The sequence below is a fragment of the Acanthochromis polyacanthus genome, chromosome 5, assembly GCF_021347895.1.
Source record: "Acanthochromis polyacanthus isolate Apoly-LR-REF ecotype Palm Island chromosome 5, KAUST_Apoly_ChrSc, whole genome shotgun sequence".
NCBI classification, from domain to species: Eukaryota; Metazoa; Chordata; class Actinopteri; family Pomacentridae; genus Acanthochromis; species Acanthochromis polyacanthus.
Genome location: NC_067117.1, coordinates 21415355 through 21437697, shown reverse-complemented (window position 1 = coordinate 21437697; position 22343 = coordinate 21415355). Strand labels below are relative to the sequence as shown.

General features: G+C 38.4%; 4 protein-coding genes across 5 annotated transcripts in view; 1 reads left to right on the top strand and 3 right to left on the bottom strand.

Annotated features, from left to right (window-relative positions):
* LOC110956269 (ataxin-7) overlaps positions 1–3870 on the bottom strand; it is a 31761-nt gene extending 27891 nt beyond the window's left edge. For both annotated transcript variants that reach the window (XM_051948218.1, XM_022201623.2), the window contains exons 1-2: positions 3696–3870; positions 633–729 (exon numbers count right to left, since the gene is read on the bottom strand). The gene's annotated coding sequence lies outside the window, so the exon portion shown is untranslated. The remainder of the gene's footprint in view (positions 1–632; positions 730–3695) is intronic.
* Positions 3871–7314: 3444 nt separating this feature from the next.
* Positions 7315–10751, top strand: thoc7 (THO complex 7). The gene is made up of 8 exons (XM_022201627.2): positions 7315–7452; positions 7687–7807; positions 7911–8038; positions 8163–8249; positions 9715–9772; positions 9895–9961; positions 10059–10128; positions 10578–10751. The coding sequence occupies exons 1-8, from the start codon at positions 7434–7436 to the stop codon at positions 10634–10636; spliced, it is 609 nt and encodes a 202-aa protein (XP_022057319.2). The 5' UTR covers positions 7315–7433; the 3' UTR covers positions 10637–10751.
* Positions 10752–11549: 798 nt separating this feature from the next.
* On the bottom strand, positions 11550–20332 carry LOC110956272 (interferon-induced GTP-binding protein Mx). Its single transcript, XM_022201626.2, has 12 exons — positions 20033–20332; positions 17673–17810; positions 17390–17544; positions 16993–17131; positions 16594–16792; positions 16420–16498; positions 16207–16329; positions 15967–16108; positions 15734–15892; positions 12410–12486; positions 12061–12309; positions 11550–11968 (listed from the first exon to the last, which is right to left on the bottom strand). The coding sequence occupies exons 1-12, from the start codon at positions 20217–20219 to the stop codon at positions 11744–11746; spliced, it is 1872 nt and encodes a 623-aa protein (XP_022057318.1). The 5' UTR covers positions 20220–20332; the 3' UTR covers positions 11550–11743.
* A 1166-nt stretch (positions 20333–21498) lies between these two features.
* zbtb49 (zinc finger and BTB domain containing 49) overlaps positions 21499–22343 on the bottom strand; it is a 52942-nt gene continuing 52097 nt past the window's right edge. The window contains exon 13 of the mRNA XM_051947862.1: positions 21499–22304. Within this exon, the coding sequence (XP_051803822.1) occupies positions 22026–22304 (279 nt within the window). The 3' untranslated portion in view covers positions 21499–22025. The remainder of the gene's footprint in view (positions 22305–22343) is intronic.

Sequence of the window (22343 nt, the reverse complement as noted above, 5' to 3'; positions counted from 1 at the left end):
CCATCTGTTTTTCAGATTAGTAATGTAACCAAGACAGTTTATTGTGAACATTAGGTGTCAGTGGTTAAAAACAATTTCAATAAACATATGAAAAAAAAATCACCCTATAAATTCAATTAATTTAAATCATTAATCAGTTATTGTTAGGTTGTCTAACTCTAACACTAATCACGATGATGTCAAAATAAGAGAGTTTTTTCCCCCTTTTGCTGCGTATCATCTCCACTTTGTTCAGTATACCCACTTCCACATGAGTTGCTACATTAATAGTATGAATCTGGCATAGTCAGTTAAGTATATAGATGAACAACTGGTCTATGTTGTTTGTAAATCAGGTTGTAATTTCTACAAACCAAAAATATATATATATTTGCTGCATGTGTGTTTAAAATAACTTGAAGGAATTCCTCAAACTAATAGGTAGATATTCAATAAATACAGGTGCTTGTTTGGGAAACTGCAGTTAATGTGTTTACTGCTGCCATAATTGTTACACATATCTCCAACACATTTCTGAATAAATGCCACTGTAAACATCTGGAAGCTCTATTCAACTAATTCTGATTATTGTACAGCTATTAGGAAACATTTATTGTCAGTAGAGCTTGTAATGCATACTTGTGAGAGCTTACCTTGGTGAAATAAGAAACAAGGAAAAATTTTTAACTCAGTCAGTCGATCCTCATCAGTTTGGGTGATTGCTGGCGACACACACACTGAAGAGGAAATCTGGAGACACACACACACAAAGACACACAGACACGACAAGCATTAAGGGCAGACAAGTCAGCATAAGGTTCCTTGCTGTTCTGTTTCTTCACATAGTTAATTAGTGGAATGATTATAGACGGCGTGTAGAGGGTAACACTGTCCTCCCTAGGCCCTTATCCTGGTAATTTTACCACAATGCAATAATCCAATATCTTTCACCCCCTCTCCAGATGCACTGTATTAAATTTAGAGAGTTTATCGTGATTTTGTTGTTGTTATAACCAACACAGGTCCTTTTATAGTGTATTTACATTAGTAGTCAATGACTTTAATACAAACACATACAATAAAAACTATTGCGTTCGCAGCAATTTACATTGTTCAGATTGTTTAGACAATACATCAAGTTCTTTGTCAAAAGCTATTTCTGTAGCCTATCAAAGCCCACAACAAAATTAACTAACATTAAAGTCGACTTTATTTCGTAAACTTAGGAAATATTTTTGACCTGCTGGAATGAGTGTGAATCAACTGATAATCATTTGAAATATGCCGACAAGGGACATCTGAATTTTTACACATTTCCCTGTTACACTACATCCGCATGAAATATGCGTTTAACATCTATTTAGTAGGAACAGAGAGAAAATCTACATATTTCTTACACTACTACGCATATAAAGACTGGTAGTAAGTGCAGCAAGTCAAGAAATTTTGAAATCAACCTATTTTAAGCTTTAACCCTCTATAGTCAGAACAGGAAACGACAAACAGACACAGTGTTAAATGCTGAAAGTTATGTTGTGCATGGATGACTGTGGTATGCAAAACAATAACTCATCAAGTGGAAGTTATATCCTGTCTTGTCAATAAGAAATTCTGCGTAATTGCAACATACCTAAAACCAAACACTGATTATTATCTCAGGTAATTATACCTGTTGAGTGCTATGTCTTCTGAAACATGTAAAAAAGTAGGAATATTGACGAATGCTGACAAACATTTTAAGTGTAAAGCAGTACAACTCGTGCTTTAGCTCGTCGACTGGACACACTTTCTCTTCATTTGAATGAGAGAGTGTGTCAAACTTTTGACTGGTAGGTACATCCTTGTGGAACAGTGCTAAAGGAAATCTGGAAGTCTCAGCTTTTTAGTTAAAATGTCTGTAAGGTGGTGTCTGCCTCGTCAAGTCTCAGGTGTTCACTGGTAAACATACAACATCTAGTCAAAAGTCCTTCTCGTCAAGACCATTGTGACAAATGTGAATCTACTGATGTAGCAAATAGTGAACAGTAGAACTTGTCACAGTACATATTTATTGGCAAACATATACTGACACTGTTGCTAATAACATTAATAACTGCTACTTTCTGCTAATAAATGTACAGTGCAGCTTGTAATGTTTAATGAAGCATTGCATAAATTGATCTGCTATTAACTAATATTACACAAAATACTATTATGAGTGTCATAAAGCATCTTTTGAGCTGAAGCCTTGTGCTCCTAGCGCCTCTCGCTTTTTAGCATACTGTTTGTTGCTATTGAAAGTATGTCAAAATGCGGCTTTTTAAAAAGTGTACCACTGAGGTGAAAAGCAAGTACGAAATATCAAGATTTGGCAGTTTTACAACCAAAAGGTCAAATTCCAAATCTAATCTATAAAGTAGCTTAAATGTTGTTGTTGAATGGTGGGTGCTTTATAATGGTACGTATGAATACAGTGGCTAGGTTGTGTCCACATGTCCATTTCCATGTATCATAGAAGGTGTGTTGTGTTTGAAATCAACATCACAAGCTCAAAGATTCCTCTGGAGAAAATCAAGTAGTTTTACCTTTCTAACATATGCTGCTTTATATGCTGGAAGGAACATCATGACTGAATTAACCCTAATCCTCAAAAACATGAATTCCAACTTCTGGGTTTCATACATATATCTAAAGAACCAATACCTTCATCTTGCAGGTTGGGCTTTCTGTATCATTATTCTTCCTCAGAGTCTGTCTCCAAATCTCACATTTATGGCTGAATGACATCCAATGTTTACAATTTGCCGTTGTGTCGTGTAGAGTAGCTTTGGAGTCATAATTTAGCTGGCATGCTGCAGTTGCCTTCAGCGTGGACATGTGAGGAATTCATAAATCTGCGCATTATAGGACCAAGCTAATATCACAGGTATGGCAAATAATGTAAAAATTGCATGTAGTAAATGATCCTGTCAAACAAACTCCTTACAAGTCCATTTGTTAGTTATAATGAAAAAACTAACCTGAAACAAGTCATTTGTGATAATTTTTGTGATATTTTTGTAATTATACGAGCAAATTATCACAGTGCTATTCCAATGAGGAATAAGCTAAAGTTCATACTGCAATATCCGCCCTCTCTGTTACATTTCCCTATCTACTGAATGTAACTTTCACATTAGACTGAGTGTACTGTGTGCACTGTAGCACTGTACTGCCAGACAGTTTTCTATCTTGCAATTTAGGCATACCAATACCTCAATTTGCCAGTGTGTCAAGGGCATGAATGGCAAACATTGCATTATGTAATTATTCTGGAAACAAAGCACTTTATGGGTGCAACTTTTGACAACAAGCTAATAGCCACCTAGCAGAGACCAACAGGAGCCAGCAGTGTTACTGGCTAGCTTTGCTGCCACCTCTACTTGACACAACAGTATCGTCATATTTTTTAAGTTCAAATATAGAAAAAAAGTAAACATTAATGAGAAACACGACATGTGAAACAACGGGCATGTCTCAATGATAAGTGTTGTGTCATGAAACCAGGCTCCATCCAGTGTGGGTCTGTGACTGGTACAAACGTAACTGAACAGCAGTGGTGGCTAACTTTACATTAGCCTGCTAGCTGCAGCCTGTAGCCAGCCATGACTAGCGTTAGCGAGGAAGCTGGCAGAAGCCTGACAGCACAGCAGAAGTCATCAGCCGTCGTCGCATATCGACAACAACTTCACTCTTACCAAGGCTCTGGATGCTGTAGACTTGAACGTGACACCAGGCTGATATATATCAACTGGATGCACTGGGCGAAGGAGACAGAAGACGGTGGGAAGAGCGAGTGCAGTGCTCAGCCTCTGTGGAGGTCTTCACCTGGTGCTTCCATGTCTGTTTACCAGACTGCATTCTGGGACAGAACGTCACTGCGCCAGGACGCACGCACGCACGAGGAGCAGCTTCTCCACCATCAAAGTACTCTGTGATCTTCAGTGCCACACATTGGCATGAAGCTCTGGAAGGTTTGTGTTGGGGCAGGCAACGACAAAGAAGGTAAATAATTCTGTGTGAGATTTACTTTCAACACCTTAAAGATTAAAAATGAATGGCCATGGTTACAGGTGGGAACAAGAAGAGCACCTCCTACTTATTTCTTCAGAGTGTTTCTCTAGAAAATATGATAAGGTATTATAGAGTGCTTTAGGAACGTTTTGACAATAGCTCGAGGATTGTCAATAGACATTCTCTGTTTTGCTTTGAGTTTTAGATGGAATTAATAAATTTATGTGATAAAATTGCCAAATTCCAAGCCAGATGTTTGCATTTGGATATTGAATTTACTTTTGGCAATAAAAATCAAAAAATATCAAGCATATATTTAGGTTAATCATCTTTTTGATTACGTGAATAATTAATATTGCTATAACTTTATTATGCCCTCGGTTTTTTAATTTTCAGTGATTACATTTATTCTATTCTGATAATCTTTATTATATAGCACTTTTCATACAGGAGTTGTAGCACAAAATGCTTTACAAACAGACAAATAATTAAATAGATGAAAGAAATTGTGACCCAAATCCACCCCACTCAGCCCCAAACCCACCCACCCGGCAATCCATACACTGTAATGTTAAAAGCAACATAAATTAAAGACAATAATAAATCAGGGACATTGTTATACCTAGTATGTACTGAGGAAACACCATCTTAAAGGTTTAAAATAGGTAAACACTGGAGGTTAGTTTAAAGTGTAAAATAAATAAATAAAACAAATGAATAAAATGAAATATATCCATAAGTAGATCAGTAAAATAAATAGATAAATAAGTAAATAAATGGAAATTAGATATATCATATAATAAAATAAATAAAATAGAATAAAAGATAGATAAAATAAAATAATAATAATAATATAGTGATAATTATAAATTGGAGTTGTAAAAGAATAAAACACTAAAAGGTAATTCAAATAAAGCAGACTAAAAAGGTAGGTTTTAAGTTTGTTTTTTAAAAACATTAACATTAGGTGCAGCCTCAGGTCTTCAGGAAGGCTGTTCCATAAGCGGGGGCCGTGGTAATGAAAAGATGCCCCACCATAAGTGTGGGGGAAAACTGAAAAAATGATGATTACAGCTGGATAATTTTATTTACTTATTTATTTACTTTACAGTTACTGTGGTGATAAAATAACTTCACAACATTGGGAAATAAATAAGTTATGGGTGCTATTTTATGACTTTAACTTTAAATATTATTTAAATGTCATCAATCCTATAATAACACAAGTGATTTTTTTATTTAATTACATTTTTTTAAAAACACTGTCTTTGATGCTTTAGCAAGCATAAATTTAACTTCAATCCATGGGCAGTAAAGCATATTAAATTGTGAATTGCAACTGCAAAGTCTGGTTTTAGCATTTAAGTTTATGATCCAAAATGACAGAATTTTCATTTTTGACACATTTGTCCTGTTCTTCATACACTGAAAAAGACTCATCTTAGGAATATCATAAAAAAGTTACCATATAGCAAGCCTTTTCAGAAAATATGTTAAATTTTGAATTTCTTTAACTCCAATCCTTCATTTCTGCACCTCTACCATTACAGCATACAGCTAACTATAAGTCACTGATTGCCATATCCACTTGTGCAAATCATAGACTGTATATAAAGCTGGACGCAGCATCTGGCTCCAAAATTGAAGCCCACCCGGAAGTATCAAAACTTGCAATATCACGCCGTCCGCTAGGGTTGGCTCCAAAAGCTTTTGCTCCATAGACCCCAATTCATTTTGGAAAAAATCAAATTTGATAGACTGATTTTCTACAGCTCAGGATTTTTTCCCGTTAGTTTTCATGGTCAGAATGAGAGATCAAGTGGCCGATCTTAAAATAAATCAGTACTGAATTTTAAATAAATCGTTAAAATTGGGCGGAGCAGGGACGTGATTGACAGTCCCATTGACTGGTCCTGCCCCCAGTTGCTCTCCGCGTCCAGCCTGTTGATGACGCTTTTTACGTCACTGGCTCCAAAAATCCAAAATGGCGACCAGGAAGTAGCAAATCCGGGCTTCATTTCTCGGCGTTGAAACCAACGGGTGACGTCACGGTTAGTTCACGCCTGGTGCAAACGGAAGAAGATGCAGACTTTAAAAAGCATTTTCTTTCATCCTCCATGAATCTTTATTAATTATCATCTGTTATTAATTTGTGTCCTCTCGCTCTAACAGTTTGTGCTTTGTCCTCTCTCTCCCCTGTATCTCTGACAGGGATCTCTGGCTCTGGAGCTGCGCTATTCTGATCTGCAATCTACTTGTCCAGCCATTCAGTCCAGTATTCAAGACATCATGTTTTGTTGGTTGTTTGTCTCTGCTGTTGTTTTGTCCTGTCCCTCTACCCTCACCCCAACCAGTCAGGCCCTTCATGAGCCTGTTTCTGGTGTTACAAGGGAGGCAAAGGCAGGGGACACCCTGGACAGGTCGCAATCTATCACAGAGCTACACATGGAGAAACAAACAAGCGTTCACATGTGCAATTTAGAATTATCAATTACCTCAGCATATTTTTGGAATATGAGAGGAGGAAGCTGGAGTACCCGGAGAAAACCTATGCATGCTCAGGCTGAACATGCAAAACTCTGTGTAGAAAGAGCCCAGGCCCAAACCAGGATGCTAACCAGGGATCTTGTAGTTGCAAGGCATCAGTGCTAGCCACAGAGCAACTGTGCAGCCCCCTCTCGATAATATAAAAAAAATATTAAATTAAATTACATTTTAGAATCTTGACATTTATTCATAGAACACAGAAAATGTTGGTTGATTTGTTAGGTTCCATGTATATTTTTAAATAAAAGGCATAGATTTAGTTCTAAATTGATCAGGCTGATGTCTATGATTAATAATATGGTAGGGTCTTAGTCTTACATTTTAATTAAGTTATTTCAATCTCCTTAAATAAAAACACACAAAGAAGCTGCATTTTATATCAATTTTGTAGAGTTTAAATCGTGAATACTTAAATCCCTTGGGTAAATCCACACCATAAATAACACTGTAGGTTTATTCATCTCGATATTTTTGTAATAGAGATGGTTGTTTGAAATGTTATATAAATAAAGGTCACTTGACTGTACATGACAATTGATGGATTATATTAAATGTCATGTTGCTGTCTGTGAGACTGTAAGTGTGTCTTTATAGTCTAATGTGATTAAATCTATATAATCTGCCATGCTGTTATTGTTGTTTTCTTCCATTTTAATTTTAAATATTCTTAATGCGTAAATGTTTAAAAACAGATCGTCCAATCAGCGACGTCTGTGTCCAGGGGCGGGATAAAGGGTTTGTTCACTTCCTGCTGTTGTCTTTTACACTCCATTCCAGAAGGTGGCGGCAATGCACCTAAAAGTTGCGTGCCAACTGCCATTAAACAAAAAGAAGAAGAAGAGCTGTTGCCTTGCCGTTACACTCGTAGTACAAACATGGGGGCCGTAACAGATGGTAAGCTATTGTTTAATTCAATGTGTTTAGCTCTTGATAATAGCTATGAATATCAACGGTACCCTTAGCGCTTACAGTATCAATATATACTCAAAATACTGTAGAAACTAACCAGTTTTATACGTAGATGCGCTTCTCCCTAATAAATAGTAGCTATGTTAGCTAGCTACGAGTTAGCTCAGGAGTTAATGGTTTCACCTGATGTGTCAATTCCCTGTTTTGTCCGTGTTCCAGACGAAGTTATACGCAAACGTCTTCTTATTGATGGCGACGGAGCTGGAGATGACCGAAAAATCAACGTGCTGCTAAAGAGTTTTCACCAAATGTGCAACTCGCCTGGGACCCCGGAGGAAGGGTAAGTGGGCTCGAGAGACCCCCAGCCTCGGACTGGAGTATTTCTATGAAATTGCGGAGAAAACCTTATTGTCAGGCATAACAAGTGTTGTAATTGTGTTTAGATTTACGCAGTATCAGAGGATGCTGGGCACACTGGCCCAGTGTGAGTTTTCCATGGGGAAGACGTTGATGGTTTACGACATGAATCTTCGAGAAATGGAGAATTATGAGAAGATTTACAGTAATATAGGTAGGAACGAGTTTTCAGGCCCTGGCATTTAACATTTACACATGCTCACAACTCATAATTGTATATTTCAATATCTAATAGATATAGCAATTGTTGTATTTTTATACTTTCTTCAACATTGCAGAACAAAACATCATGTCTGCACATGAGAAGATAGCAGAATGCAAAAAAGAAATCCAGAGAGCGAAGAGGATACGAAAGAATCGCCAAGGTAAGAATATTTTTGATTCGACCATAAGCTGTATTCACAAGGATGTTTTTATTTCATCTAAATTTAATTTGTCAAATTCATTTGTGTAATTGGAATTGTAACCTTAATATTTCATTAGTTGTGTAACTTATGTTTTGTTGGATTTTAGCCTTAATGTTGCAGTCAGTTAAATTGCATAGTGACAAATGTAGTGTCTGAACCTTCATATTTAATTTAGTCTTGTAAGTGTTGTATTTTAATTAACACTGTAAGGCTATTCATTTTCATATTTAAGTGAATAAATTTGTATTTTAAGTAATACTGTTTGGTCTTAATTTTAATATTTAAGCTTGTTTGTTAGATGTCTAGCCCCAGTTTCATTCCTCTACTGAAAAGCACTTTGGCCATATAAATAATCTAAATGTAGAATCTAGGAAACACCACAAAAATGGTGAAGAAAATAGGAGAAACAACGTTGCTATACCATACATACCTGGAGTATCCAAAAACTCTGGAGGGTTGTAAACTTAACTTCCTGGTGCACTTCAGACCCAGGAACACTCTTAGACAAAGACTGGTACACTCCAAGGATAAAACACCAACATACAAGCGGAGCAATGTTGTATATGCAGCATGTACATAGAAGAGACTCAGCCGCAGCTTCACGAGCAGATGTCTCGACACAGGAGAACCAACTCCTCAGGACAAGACTCAGCAGTTGCAGCAGATACAGGTGAAAGGAAGAACATTCCTTTGAGGATAGCAATGTACACATTTTGGACAGATGGTTTGAGAGAGGTATAAAGGAAACTGTCTCTGAATGGAGGAGGGGGTTTGCGACTTCATTTATCAGGCACCTATAACACAGTGATTAGAACTGTCCTCAGAAAGTTTTGCAATTGTTCACATCTTGAGTCTTTCCTGACCTGGCAGATTCACATTCTTTGTTGTGTTCACTGTCATGCTCCATCCCCATGATTGCTGCTGTTGTTTGTGGACCACCTGGTTTCACAACAATTCACACCTTCAGGCACATGAGTCCTGGTCATTAACGGGCCGTTAGCTATGTGACCTAGAATGACTATTCTGTCACTCTCCATTAGTCAGCTAGAACTGAAAATGCCTATTGGTTGAGAGGTGAAGCGTCTTTAAGAGTCTACAAGAGAAGTACAGTTGATTTCTACTGAAGCTCCTACGATTACCATGACCTGAATAATGGAGAATCTACACACACACAAATCTAGATGTGATTTCATTTGACCATTACTATAGGCTTGACTTCTGGATATCCCACTTTTGCGTAGTCTGTCAGAACACTGTAAGCCACTGTGTTAAAAAGTCCTATATATATAAAAAAAAAATTCTAAAAGATGTACCGCTAATAGTTTTATGTATCCTTAGGATTTTTTCAAACACATGTCATCTTATCATATAACAATAATGTTCATCAAAATTATGTAAATATATTTTGTTCTTCTGTTTCCAGAATACGATGCTTTAGCTAAAGTTATCCAGCAACACCCAGACCGGCATGAAACACTAAAGTAAGCCAGCTTGCATCTTCTGTTTGATCCAAGTATTGATTCATTTGCTCCTACTAACTGTGTAAGGGCAGGTTTTCATGTTAACTAGATTATGTGCTCGATGTTGCTTTGTTCTTTTACAGGCAGTTGGAGGCACTTGACAAAGAGCTCCAACAACTCTCTCACATCAAGGAGAATGTGGATGCAAAGGTAAAACCCTATGCGTACTTTTATCATGTCATCTGTTCTTACCTTCTGATGTTTTTCAACACTATTGACATTATTCTTTCCTTTTTGGCCCACTTAGTTGGAGTTAAGGAAGAAGCAGTTCCATGTGCTGCTCAGTACCATACAGGAGCTACAGCAGACTCTTGAGAGTGTGTACTTTTTATTATCAGTAGCTGTTGAGCTGTAGAGCAAACTAATCTGTAAACTTTAGGGAAAACTAGTAGGGTCAACAGATTATCAGTCTGGCCACTTATATCTTATTCAGACCCAATTATTTTACAGTTAGCATTATCAATATTTTTTTTACAGATTCCCAACACAACATATTAATTTTAAAATGTGCTTCTTTTTCTGTGATGCTTCCACCTCTCTACATGTCAAATAAAATAGTCCATCAACACTGAAGTACAAATGTTTAAAATAATGTAAAACATGTAAAAACACATTAGCAAAGGTATTCATTTACTGCAAATCTACATTCCAATTATCTGTTATCAGTCTCCTAGCTTAGTAATAATCAATATTGGTGCTGGCTATGAAAAAAAACACATGAAAAAATGGTGTCAACCTTACCCAGCAAATAATGTTTCTTTCCCAGATGATGAGAAATCAGACGATGACAACAATCAGGAGAGCCCTGCAGGGAATGGTGAATGAACACGAAGAGATCCTGACTGGAATAAATTGCGAACTGCTTTTAAATGATTAGGATTTTGTCTAAAAAAAAAACCCTTTTTTGTATGTATTTTTAAATAAAGCTGACTTGTCCGTATCTGTCTTGCTCAGTTTATTTATCAAAATGATGCGCTTTTAGATTTAAGTCTGATCTTCTGTCAACACCACCTTGTTCATTGGAATAAAGTCACGGTTTCCAGACTTACAAAGATGTCCTGGAAACAAACTTTATGCAAAAGTGTGACAGACCACATTTGTTTATTTATGAACTGGGGAATAAGAATCAAGTACTTGCTTTCACAGTATGAAAATATCTGTAATTAGTTTCCATATTACTGAAGAATGACATGACAATGTTTGCGTTCTGCTGTTGAAGCTGTTTTTTCCTATATAAAACCACAAGGGGGAGCTACAAACCACAGTTCTCTGTAGATCATCTCAGTTGTGAGTTCGATCGTTTACAGCATCCATCAGGTGTCCAGTAGCTACTAAAAATGCTTAGCAGCTACGACATAAACTGAAAGTGTGAGATTTAATATTTTAGTTAGATTATTTGTATATGTATTTGAAGTAACAGGTCTCTGCCAAAGTGAGACAGAACAGTTCATGGAAGCGAATGTGACTCAAAACTCGAGTCACATTCGCTTCCATAACAGTTAAGTATGAGGGGATAGACTGTTAAATTGGGCAGTCTTCTCTAAAATTGTAGTGAAATTGTCAAATTAGACAAAACTATTCTTGATTTAAACAAATTGATATAGTTCTTTATTTAAACATTTAAAAAAAAAAATACCAGTGTCTTTCCTTTATCAGGAGACCCTGACAATGTTTACAATATTTTATAGTTCCTATAATATACCTTCTGGGTAAAGAATGACAGATACAAGTTTTGCAGTGAGTTTCTTAGACTTTTTTGGAGTTTTTTTGCATGACAGTAGATAGAATACAAATCTGTCCATTCTAAAGTGGACACACTAAAAAATAGTCATTGAACAAATAATGTAACAAAGTATAGTAAAATAGTCCAACAACTAAAATGATACTGTATTTGACAAATGAAAGCGGAGTAAAATCATTTGGTCTTCACCTCTAAAACTCCACCAGGTATCCGCGGGCCCGCATGAGGCGTTTCAAGCGACTCTGCAAAGCAGTCCTCTTGCTGCCGATGTCAAAATCCTCCTTCAGCAAGAACTCCAAATTGTCCTTGCTCTGAAGCATCTGAAGCATCTCCCTCTGCAGCTGGTTTGCAGACTCCTGTAGCATCTGGTAGCGGATCACTAGCGGGATTTGATCAGCCAGACGCATGCCAGCAATCTGCATCACAAAGCAAGAAGTTTCAAAAACTTCCTGTCTGTCTGAAGCGTACTGATTTTGTTCAGAAATCTGCCTTCTAAATTAAGACTTACTTGGTAATACGATTTAAGGTGCATCATCAGCTGCTGAAGTGTTGCATAATTATCCATGATAATGTTTCGTTCTCTGATTTGCTTGCTTTTCAGTTTGCCTTCCTGCTCCTCCTCCTCTTTCTGGCGCTCACTCAGACTGCTGCTGTAGGTCCTGTCCTGAGAGTAAACTAGCAGCTCCATCTTGAACTGAGTTCTCAGCATGGATTCAGCAGTGGACTCTTTTTCTTTCTTGATGGCTTCAATCTTTGCCTAGAAAAGATTCTAGTCAGTATTATACACTTTGACATCCAAAATACAGAAAAAGACTGAGACTGTATGAATGCAAGTAGCTTAACTCAGAAGATCATACCCTGGCTGTCTTTATGAGGTTAGGAAATCCGGTGAAGCTGCTGAGAGCCAACTGTATGAACAACTTCTTAACAGCGTCTGGGAAAACAGAAATACAGTATTCAATGGCTTGGTTTCCACTGAGCACTTAATTAGTGGTTATGCTGCAAAAGGCTACATATTTGTCTTCTATTCTTCAGGCTTTGCATTTAATGTGAGCTAAAATAGTGGATACCACAGAGTGCCAAATGTCATCTCTAATCTGAGTAGGACTTGTGACCGTGCAAATGAAAAGATACAGAAGCTTCACAGAAAGAAAAAAACTATCTGACAAAGAGGTATCAATGGCAGTCCATCAATCCATTCATCCATTATCTATACCACTTATTCACCATTAGGGTTGCAGGGAGGCTGGAGCCCATCCCAGGTGATGTAGGGTAAAGGCAGAGGACACCCTGGACAGGTCGCCAGTCTATCGCAGGGCTACATATACAGACAAATAATCACACTCACATTCACACCTATGGACAATTTAGAGGTACCAATTAACCTGAGCATGTTTTTTGGACTGTGGGAGGAAACCGGAGTACCCGGAAAAAACCAACGCATGCACTGGGAGAACATGCAAACTCCATGCAGAAAGATCCCGGGAAAGCCGAGACGTGCACCAGGGATATCAAAGGCAGTCATTTTGCCAAAATATAGCAATTGGAAAATGCAATTGGAAGTCTTGTAGATTACCAGAAAATCATTTCCCTTATTCAAGTCTCAAAAAGACAAAGGCTACAATCCTGTCTGCAAAAACATACAACAAAAAGCTGGTAGAGATGCAGAGCAAAGGTTTCTAAAATGATGGAACTCAAATTAATCTCCATCAAAATGACAGAAAGATCTGAAGTGTACTACCTCTCCTGTCAGATATACATTCTCTTAAAGCATAGACAGTCCATGGCTGCCAATGGAACCAGCACATTACCTGTATGCATGTATTTATGACTTTACAGCAGACGTTTTCCACAATCGTCAGGGCCATGCCATGTGTCCCTACTGTCTGTGATGAGAGAGTGTGTATGTATATATGGAGGGAGGGATGTATTTTTCTTGTTTACAATGTTTTTCAGTGTTGTAAAGCACTTTGTGTTGCATTGTAATTGCATGAAAACTGACAGCTGACAGTTGACTGGAATATTTAGAAGCGAGGAAATGTCACGAATGGATTTGTTGCACAGGTGGCATCCTATCACAGTTCCACGCTGGAATTCACTGAGCTCCTGAGAACGACCCATTCTTTCACAAATGTTTGTAAAAGCAGTCTGCATGCCTAGGTGCTTGATTTTATACACCTGTAGCCATGGAAGTGATTGGAACACCTGATTCTGATTAGTTGGATGGGTGAGCATATACACACGTGGACAAAATTGTTGGTACCCCTCAGTTAAAGAAGGAAAAACCCACAATTCTCACTGAAATCACTTGAAACTCACAAAAGTAACAATAAATAAAAATTTATTGAAAATTAAATAATCAAAATCAGCCATCACTTTTGAATTGTTGATTAACATAATTATTTTAAAAAAACAAACTAATGAAATAGGGCTGGACAAAAATGATGGTACCCATAACTTAATATTTTGTTGCACAACCTTTTGAGGCAATCACTGCAATTAAACCATTTCTGTATTTGTCAATGAGCGTTCTGCAGCTGTCAACAGGTATTTTGGCCCACTCCTCATGAGCAAACAGCTCCAGTTGTCTCAGGTTTGATGGGTGTCTTCTCCAAATGGCATGTTTCAGCTCCTTCCACATATGTTCAATGGGATTCAGATCTGGGCTCATAGAAGGCCACTTTAGAATAGTCCAACGCTTTTCTCTCAGCCATTCTTGGGTGTTTTTGGCTGTGTGTTTTGGATCGTTGTCCTATTGGAAGACCCATGACCTGCGACTGAGACCAAGCTTTCTGACACTAGGCAGCACATTTCTCTCCAGAATGCCTTGATAGTCTTCAGATTTCATCGTACCTTGCACACTTTCAAGACACCCTGTGCCAGATGCAGCAAAGCAGCCCCAAAACATTACTGAGCCTCCTCCATGTTTCACCGTAGGGACAGTGTTCTTTTCTTCGTATGCTTGCTTTTTGAGTCTATGAACATAGAGTTGATGTGCCTTACCAAAAAGCTCCAGTTTGGTCTCATCTGTCCAAAGGACATTCTCCCAGAAGCTTTGTGGCTTGTCAACATGCATTTTTGCAAATTCCAGTCTGGCTTTTTTATGAGTTTTTTTCAGCAGTGGTGTCCTCCTTGGTCGTCTCCCATGAAGTCCACTTTGGCTCAAACAACGACGAATGGTGCGATCTGACACTGATGTACCTTGGCCTTGGAGTTCACCTTTAATTTCTTTGGAGGTTGCTCTGGGCTCTTTGGATACAATTCGAACGATCCGTCTCTTCAATTTGTCATCAATTTTCCTCTTGCGGCCACGTCCAGGGAGGTTGGCTACTGTCCCGTGGGTCTTGAACTTCTGAATAATATCAGCCACTGTTGTCACAGGAACTTCAAGCTGTTTAGAGATGGTCTTATAGCCTTTACCTTTAAGATGTTTGTCTATAATTTTTTTTCGGATGTCCTGGGACAATTCTCTCCTTCGCTTTCTGTTGTCCATGTTCAGTGTGGTACACACCTTTTCACCAAACAGCAGGGTGACTACTTGTCTCCCTTTAAATAGGCAGACTGACTGATTATGAGTTTGGAAATACCTGTGATGTCAATTAAATGACACACCTGAGTTAATCATGTCACTCTGGTCAAATAGTTTTCAATCTTTTATAGAGGTACCATCATTTTTGTCCAGGCCTGTTTCATTAGTTTGTTTTTTTAAATAATTATGTTAATCAACAATTCAAAAGTGATGGCTGTTTTTGATTATTTAATTTTCAATAAATTTTTATTTATTGTTACTTTTGTGAGTTTCAAGTGATTTCAGTGAGAATTGTGGGTTTTTCCTTCTTTAACTGAGGGGTACCAACAATTTTGTCCACGTGTGTACCTTTGGCAATATAGTGTATGTCCCAAACAGTGGACTCTATGTCAGTACTGGCCTTGCAGGGGTCAGGATGATTCAGAACAGTACATGGCCTGCTAAGCCACTTTCAACTCAAGAATAGATTTTTTTTTTTTTTAAATTGGTAAGAAATATCAGCATTAGCAGCAGCATTGTTGAGTTCCAACCCTGTACAGTGATAGGATTTAGTTTGCGCCATGTGCAGTTCTTCTTTAATTACACAGCCTGAGGGACAAAAAGAATCTAACCATTCCATACGTACAGCCTGAACTATAACATTAACATATACCTCCTACGTCTCTGAGTTTCTTGATGGCTGGTTCTTCCAGCTGCTTGATCTGCTCCTTGACCATGACCTCAAAGGTCTTGTAGTTGATGAAGCCTGGCAGCTCTCTACCACGGTATCGCTCTTCATATTCCTCCACCTCTTTTTCAATTTTCCTGTTAACTGCAAAATACAAAACTCTATGTCAGAGTTGTGCTCTTGGACAGCTCTACATCAGATCAAAATAATATACTCACAGTTTTGCCCTGAGCGGTCCACGTGGGCATTCCAATTCCCAAACTGTCTTCTCAGTATAGAAAACACATTGAGCTTCTCTCCACATTTGAGTTCCTCTCCTGAAGTCAGACTGATGACATCCTGAGTGAACGCGGTCACTTTCTGCACCACATGCAAATTACCGATAATTTAAGTTTATTAAACAGATATGCATAAGCAAACAAATGCAGGCAGGTAAATGTAGTGTAGCAGGAGCTCACGTCAATGAGAAAGATGAGTCTCTCAGCTTCATCAGATGGAGGTCCGTTACCATATTTGTCCAGCTCTGCCTGAGTCTGTGCCAGTTTCTCCTCTATCTGCTCTTCCAGTCTGGGCAGGGATCTCTGTAAATCACATAGCAGGGGTCAAATGTTTGACAACTAGGCATGAATTTATTTTAAAATTGTTGAAGTTAACCAATAAGAAGCCTTCACCTCGATGTGATGGACCAGCTCTAGTGTGAGTTTCTCAGCCAGCTTCGGAACAGTGGCATGGCCTTCACTGTAGAGGGTGCTACAGCAGGAATAAAAAACTATTTAAGCACTTGTTATAGAGTTCACCATACACAGCACAGGGTTTATACAGTTATCTGAAAAGCATGAACTTACCTGAAATATGCATGATTTTCGAAGAAAGCTTGTTCCTTTTCAGTTGCTTCCATAAGAGACACTTTCTCTGAGATCTCCTTCTGACCTCTGCACCTGACGATCATGTAGCCTTTCTTCAGGTGGATGACTTCATTATGGACAATTTCAACCACTGTGTCCTCTGTGCCTTTGTCCACCAGGTCGGGCTTGGTCAAGATACCTGACAGAGGGAGACAGAGAGGCAGTGGACTACTTACAAACTGTGTAACTTACTCCAGATTGAGTTGTCCCTTTACAGATTTACTTCATGTTAATGTTTCTGCCCGTTTAAAAAAAACAACAACTTGCATCTATATAAAAGAGTACAAAATGCTTCAGAAATGTTATGAGCGTTTTTTTTTCAACACCACTTCTACTTACCCAGAGTCCTCTCCCCATCAGGATCCACCTGCTGTGCCATCTTCAAAGCCTCTGTGGTTGCTATGTCCACGTTGCATGGAACAACCACCAAGCTGATGGTCTCTTGTCTTTTGATGAACTTCTCAATCAGTCTCTTGATCTGAAAATACAAATTCATGCAGAGTAAGTTATAAGGTAAATGAAAATAAAGTGTCCACATGCAATGCATGCAAATCAATCTTTCCTAAGTGAAAGGCCAATATGGAAAATATTTCATAAGTCATATAGCAGTGGGAAACAGGAAAGGTCCAGGTATTGTAGATCACAAATCTCACTGTCTACACTTTTCCTTGAAAAACTTTCTACTTCAGAAATCATCCAAAAAACATTGGAATCTCGTGACACTGAACTCACTCACCTGATCACCGATGTTCTCTGGTTGACCCTTTACGGCCACCCTGGCGATGCCAGGCAGGTCAATGAGAGTCAGATCTGGAACATCAGGGGAGGCGATCTCCAGACTGATGAGTTCCTCACTGATCCCCACCCCGACCCCGGCCATTTCATCCTGAGCTGGAGAGACAGGATAAGATATTACAAATAATCAAAGTGCTCATCAGTGAAACCTGAAATGTCCAGCAGCTTCTTTATTACTTGCCTCTTCTTAGTGGTATTTAGAAATGATGCTCTGTTTTCTGTACCTGTTTTAATCATTTTCTCCACATCTGCAGGGTCTTCTATCAATTCCTCGTGGTCCTGGTAGTTTATCTTTCCAGACCACTCGTCTCCATCTCTCTTTCTCTTCATCTTCAGTTCGAGAGGACATCTTGTCACGATGCCTGTGTTAATGATAAGGACAAAAAAAAGTGAGCTCCAGTGTGCATGACGACACGAAGAAACTTCTACGTTTTGTTAAATAACAAAATAAAAGTTCATGAGAAGTATAAAGTTTCTGTAAAGTGACTCGTTAGTTTGACGTGCAGATTGTCTAAGATTTTGGGCCTTTGTGGTAGAAAGGCAGCAGTCGTGCTGACACTGTTGCAATACAGTTTTTATTGGGTAATAGTTCTCTGTCTAATGCTTCCAGTAGGCAGATATCATTTGATTTAGACAACTGAAGAGAAAAATGGCTTCATACAATCAAATCAGGATGAACTATAATCGTTCATCCTCTGACTTTTCCTTTTTTCATTCACCATCTGGTCAGAATTTTTGCTGACTAACAAATGTGTTCACTTTAATTATGTGCACCAATGTAGAAGCTTTGAAATACACTTATTGCTTTTCCTGGGGCTTATTCTTACAGATTCTTCTGGTGTGTGGCTCATTCCAGAATGGTGTACTATGTCTTTGTTTGCGATTCACTGTAAGGTTTTTATGAAATTTGCAAAAAACTGCCCACTTCCTATTCATCTCTAATGAAATGAATAGGAAGTGGGCCGGATAACTGCCAAAACCCAGTGATCTTTGGAATCCTGTAGCTCTGGCATATGTTACAACAGAAGCTTTTCTCAATGTTTGTTATACATTAAAATCTGTGTTTTGAAATCTTTTATGATTTTTATGCAGTCGTAGAAGTTTTATGAATGTTTTGAAAAAAATGCAGTTAACCTTGTCTCCACATAATTTCACCTCTATTAACACAAATCATACATTAAAATGAAGGCATTTCTGTTCTGTTTCATTCACCGTGAGTCTCACTACCATAGGACTTCTGTTATTTTTTCATAAATCACCTGATAGTACAGAGTGTGCCAACCCAACCTTTCTGACTTCTATTATATCGGAGCTCCAAAACTTCAGGTGAAAATCAGACATGTTGAGTCTCTCTAACATGCCACCAAATCTATATAATACACAGTACGCACATGAAAATATATCAGCTTGTTCAAAACAAGATGACACCACACAGTGAAGGATTGTTTTTTAATCTGACTTATAGTTTTTGAGCTGTGACAGTTTGTTTGAAGGGCTAATCCTTAGCCTGCCTCACTGCTCCTCTCTCTGCTCTGCTCACAAGCAGCCAGTGACTCTCAGCTGATGGGTTGATTCATATTGGACCACACTTTCAAAGTAAAAGCTCAGGGTTTCTGAAACATGCTGCCTTTTCAAAATAAAATGCATATATAACTGACACAATGTATAATTATAGCAGGACATATGAAATGGCAAAAGCTGCATTGGTACACTCAAAATTTCTTCAGAAATTTTCTACTTCACATTATTTCTGTGTTTTGTGTACAACTAAAGAGCAGAAACCATGCATGATACTTAAAGAGAAACGGACAGAAAAGGTGCCATCTTATTCCCACAGTCATAAAAGCAATTCTCCATTTGGAACAAGCATAAACACCATGGATGGCATATCATTCAGGCAGGGGAGAACTGAGGGGATATGTAGCTAAAGGAAATACAGAATGCCTGAGAGCTTTAATGCATTACATCCTCTATTTGATCTGTTACAGAAATAAAGACAGTTCCAACATAAACAGATTCAGAGGAAGTGCACAAAAAATCACTAGGATGAAGGAAATGTGTTTGCCACCCTCCCTTCCTTTTTAAAGCTCTCCTAAAATGAAACCTACACCCGTAGTTTCAAGCATACTGACTCCTTAACTCAAAGTAATGCTCGTACACAGTTTACTGGTAAGTCATCAAAGGTGTAGCTCCATTCTACACCTACAGGCTTGGGCTGGAATTACATACATACAAGAATCATATTTACTGACAGACACCTATTCATACAGCACCAGAGTTATAAAGCAATTCTAATAATTTTTCTTCTGGCACTGATGTTGCCTAGAATTCCTTTAACAGCTCATATCTTTGCCCAGTGTGGTTGTTCTACCGGTTGGCCAAGTCAGTAAATGCAGCTTCTGGCATTTAGTGATAATCTTAATATGTAGGCTACTACTCTGACCTCTGTTAATGTTTTTATTTGTTTTTAATTTGTTTTTAATTGTCATTTACATAAACATCCATCATTTCAACTGTGATGATTAAAGACAGACAGATACAGAGATGGATAAATAGATTTTTTTTCTAAGTGGGTGATACTCACCGCTTCCTCTGGGCAGAGCCACCCCCGACAGGGCCTCCAGCACGGAGCTCTTTCCCGAGCTTTGGTCTCCGATCACGGCGATAGCAGGCAGCGCCAAGTCCTTCTCTACACCCAGAGAACGGAGAGAGTCGATGAGGTCGATGCAGGGACGAACCTTCTCCTCATACTGCTGGTTCAGAGTGTTCATGGTGTCTGCTGAAAATAAATAACTGCTAAAATAAAGAGTTTAGTCGAACAGTTTTGTCCGTGACCGGTGTCAGCAGCTGGCGTGACTGAGGCTGATGAGAGTAATCCTGTGAATCAATCTCAGTAAAGCAAATCGAAACTTAAGCTGTAAGTTTCGTTTTCCTATCTCTAATTTCTCCACCTCTTTAAGGGAGAAACGTAACTCAAATACCAAGCGATACTTATTTATTTTTGAACATGTCCTTTTATATATAAATATTTTTTACTTTAAATATAATGAACATTTATTGAACCAATGCGCAGCCACACAGATTTCATGACCCCATCTCCTATTGGACTCTATGTTCTGTTGTAGATTTCGTTAATGAATAAAACTTAGTTGTTTGCCACTATACACCTAGTTATCCACAACAACAACACAAAATTTGACAAAACTATTCGGGACTCAGAAGCTTATCCCATTCTTACAGGCCGATCCTGACATCTTCAGATCTCAATGCAGATGTTCTGTAGGGTTTAAAAGTGGACTTTCACTTATTTGTTTTGGTTCTCAGTCATACTGAAAGGTGAACCCTCAGTCCAGTCACAAGTTGCTGAACTGTGGAGCAGGTTTCTTTCTTTATGTTGAGCTGCACTCATTCTCCTGTCGAACCTAACTAATCTCCCTCTTCCTACTGTTAAGAACTCCAAATGCATGATGCTACCGCCACCATGCTTGGTGCAGATGATGAGCATTTTGCAGAATGCAGCGTTGGACTTGTGCCCAAATAGCCTTTGAGTCATCGAACAAGACAAATTACAGTTTGCCGAAATCCAAATGGACTGTTATGTGCCTTTTACTCAAGAGTGGTGTCTTTATTTTACCATAAAGGACAGATGGATGGAGAACAACTGATTATGACATTTTTCTTAGCAGGTTTTTGATCCATGTAGAGGAAATCTGAACATCTGGTAAAGAGACTGTTGAGTTTCTGGTCACTTCCCTGACAAAGGCCCATATTGCTCAGTTAAATCAATATGCTCCGACTGTGAGTCCTGGTCGTTTCAAATTTGTTGACACAATCATGAAGGACACTGTTTCTGGGAACACTCGGAGCTACAGAAATGCTTAAAGAGTGATTTAAAAAAAAAAAACTTTTCAAAAAGTCATTATAGGTTATTGAGCATAGACTGATGCGAGGAATGGCAATTTAATGAATGTCAAATTAAATGTACAAGATTACAAAGTGAATATCAGAAATACCAACTCAGAAGGGACAAAGAAGAGAGTCAAAGTCTGATTTAGCTTATGTTTTGTTATATTTCAGGTATTTATTTATGAGAACTGAAGGTGAACAGGCCACCTGTTTCACACAACACAAAGAGCACATGTATAAACAGACAAAAAGTTTCTGGAGTGCATGAGACACTGTTTGTCTTGCAGTAAACAAACAAACAGGACACAAACACACAATGTCATGCACAGACATTCATTTCCCTTCAGTGTTTTCAGCACAGACGCATTTTAATGTGTGTGAATAAGTAGAGTGAGGAACAAATGCTAACTTCATCAGCTGGTTGTGGACAAAAACATAAACGTATTGTTGTTTTTACATCATAACTAAAGAAAATAGCAAAAAACAAACAAAAACACACAACTGAGAACTGAGAATGTGGAGTAACAGTCTGGAAGTATTTATGAAATCTTTGAATCGCCACTGAAAGAAAAGTTTAGAGGATCGTGATGCTGCAACAAGTTTGCCTGTTATAGTCGATGCATAATACTAGAACAAAACAATCTAACTTCTTAAAAGTTAGAAATCTGCTTTTAAACTTGGCACTCCATTTGCATTTGTGTGGTGCTGAAGTTGAATATGTTCATGCTAAATTCAGTCAGCAGAATGCGAGCCTTTGTCAGGCGCTGAAGGCGATTCTCAAGGTGGGTTCTCTTTGCTTTTATGCCACAGTCCTCTTGAAGCAGGGCCTCCATTTTCTCATTGTCCTGAGGCATCTGCAGCATCTCCCTCTGCAGCTGGGTGGCAGACTTCTGCAGGATCTGGTAGCGGATCACCAGAGGGATCTGGTCGGCCAGACGTCGGCCAGCAATCTGTGGTTTGGAGATGAGAAAGTAGGAGCATAAGGCAAA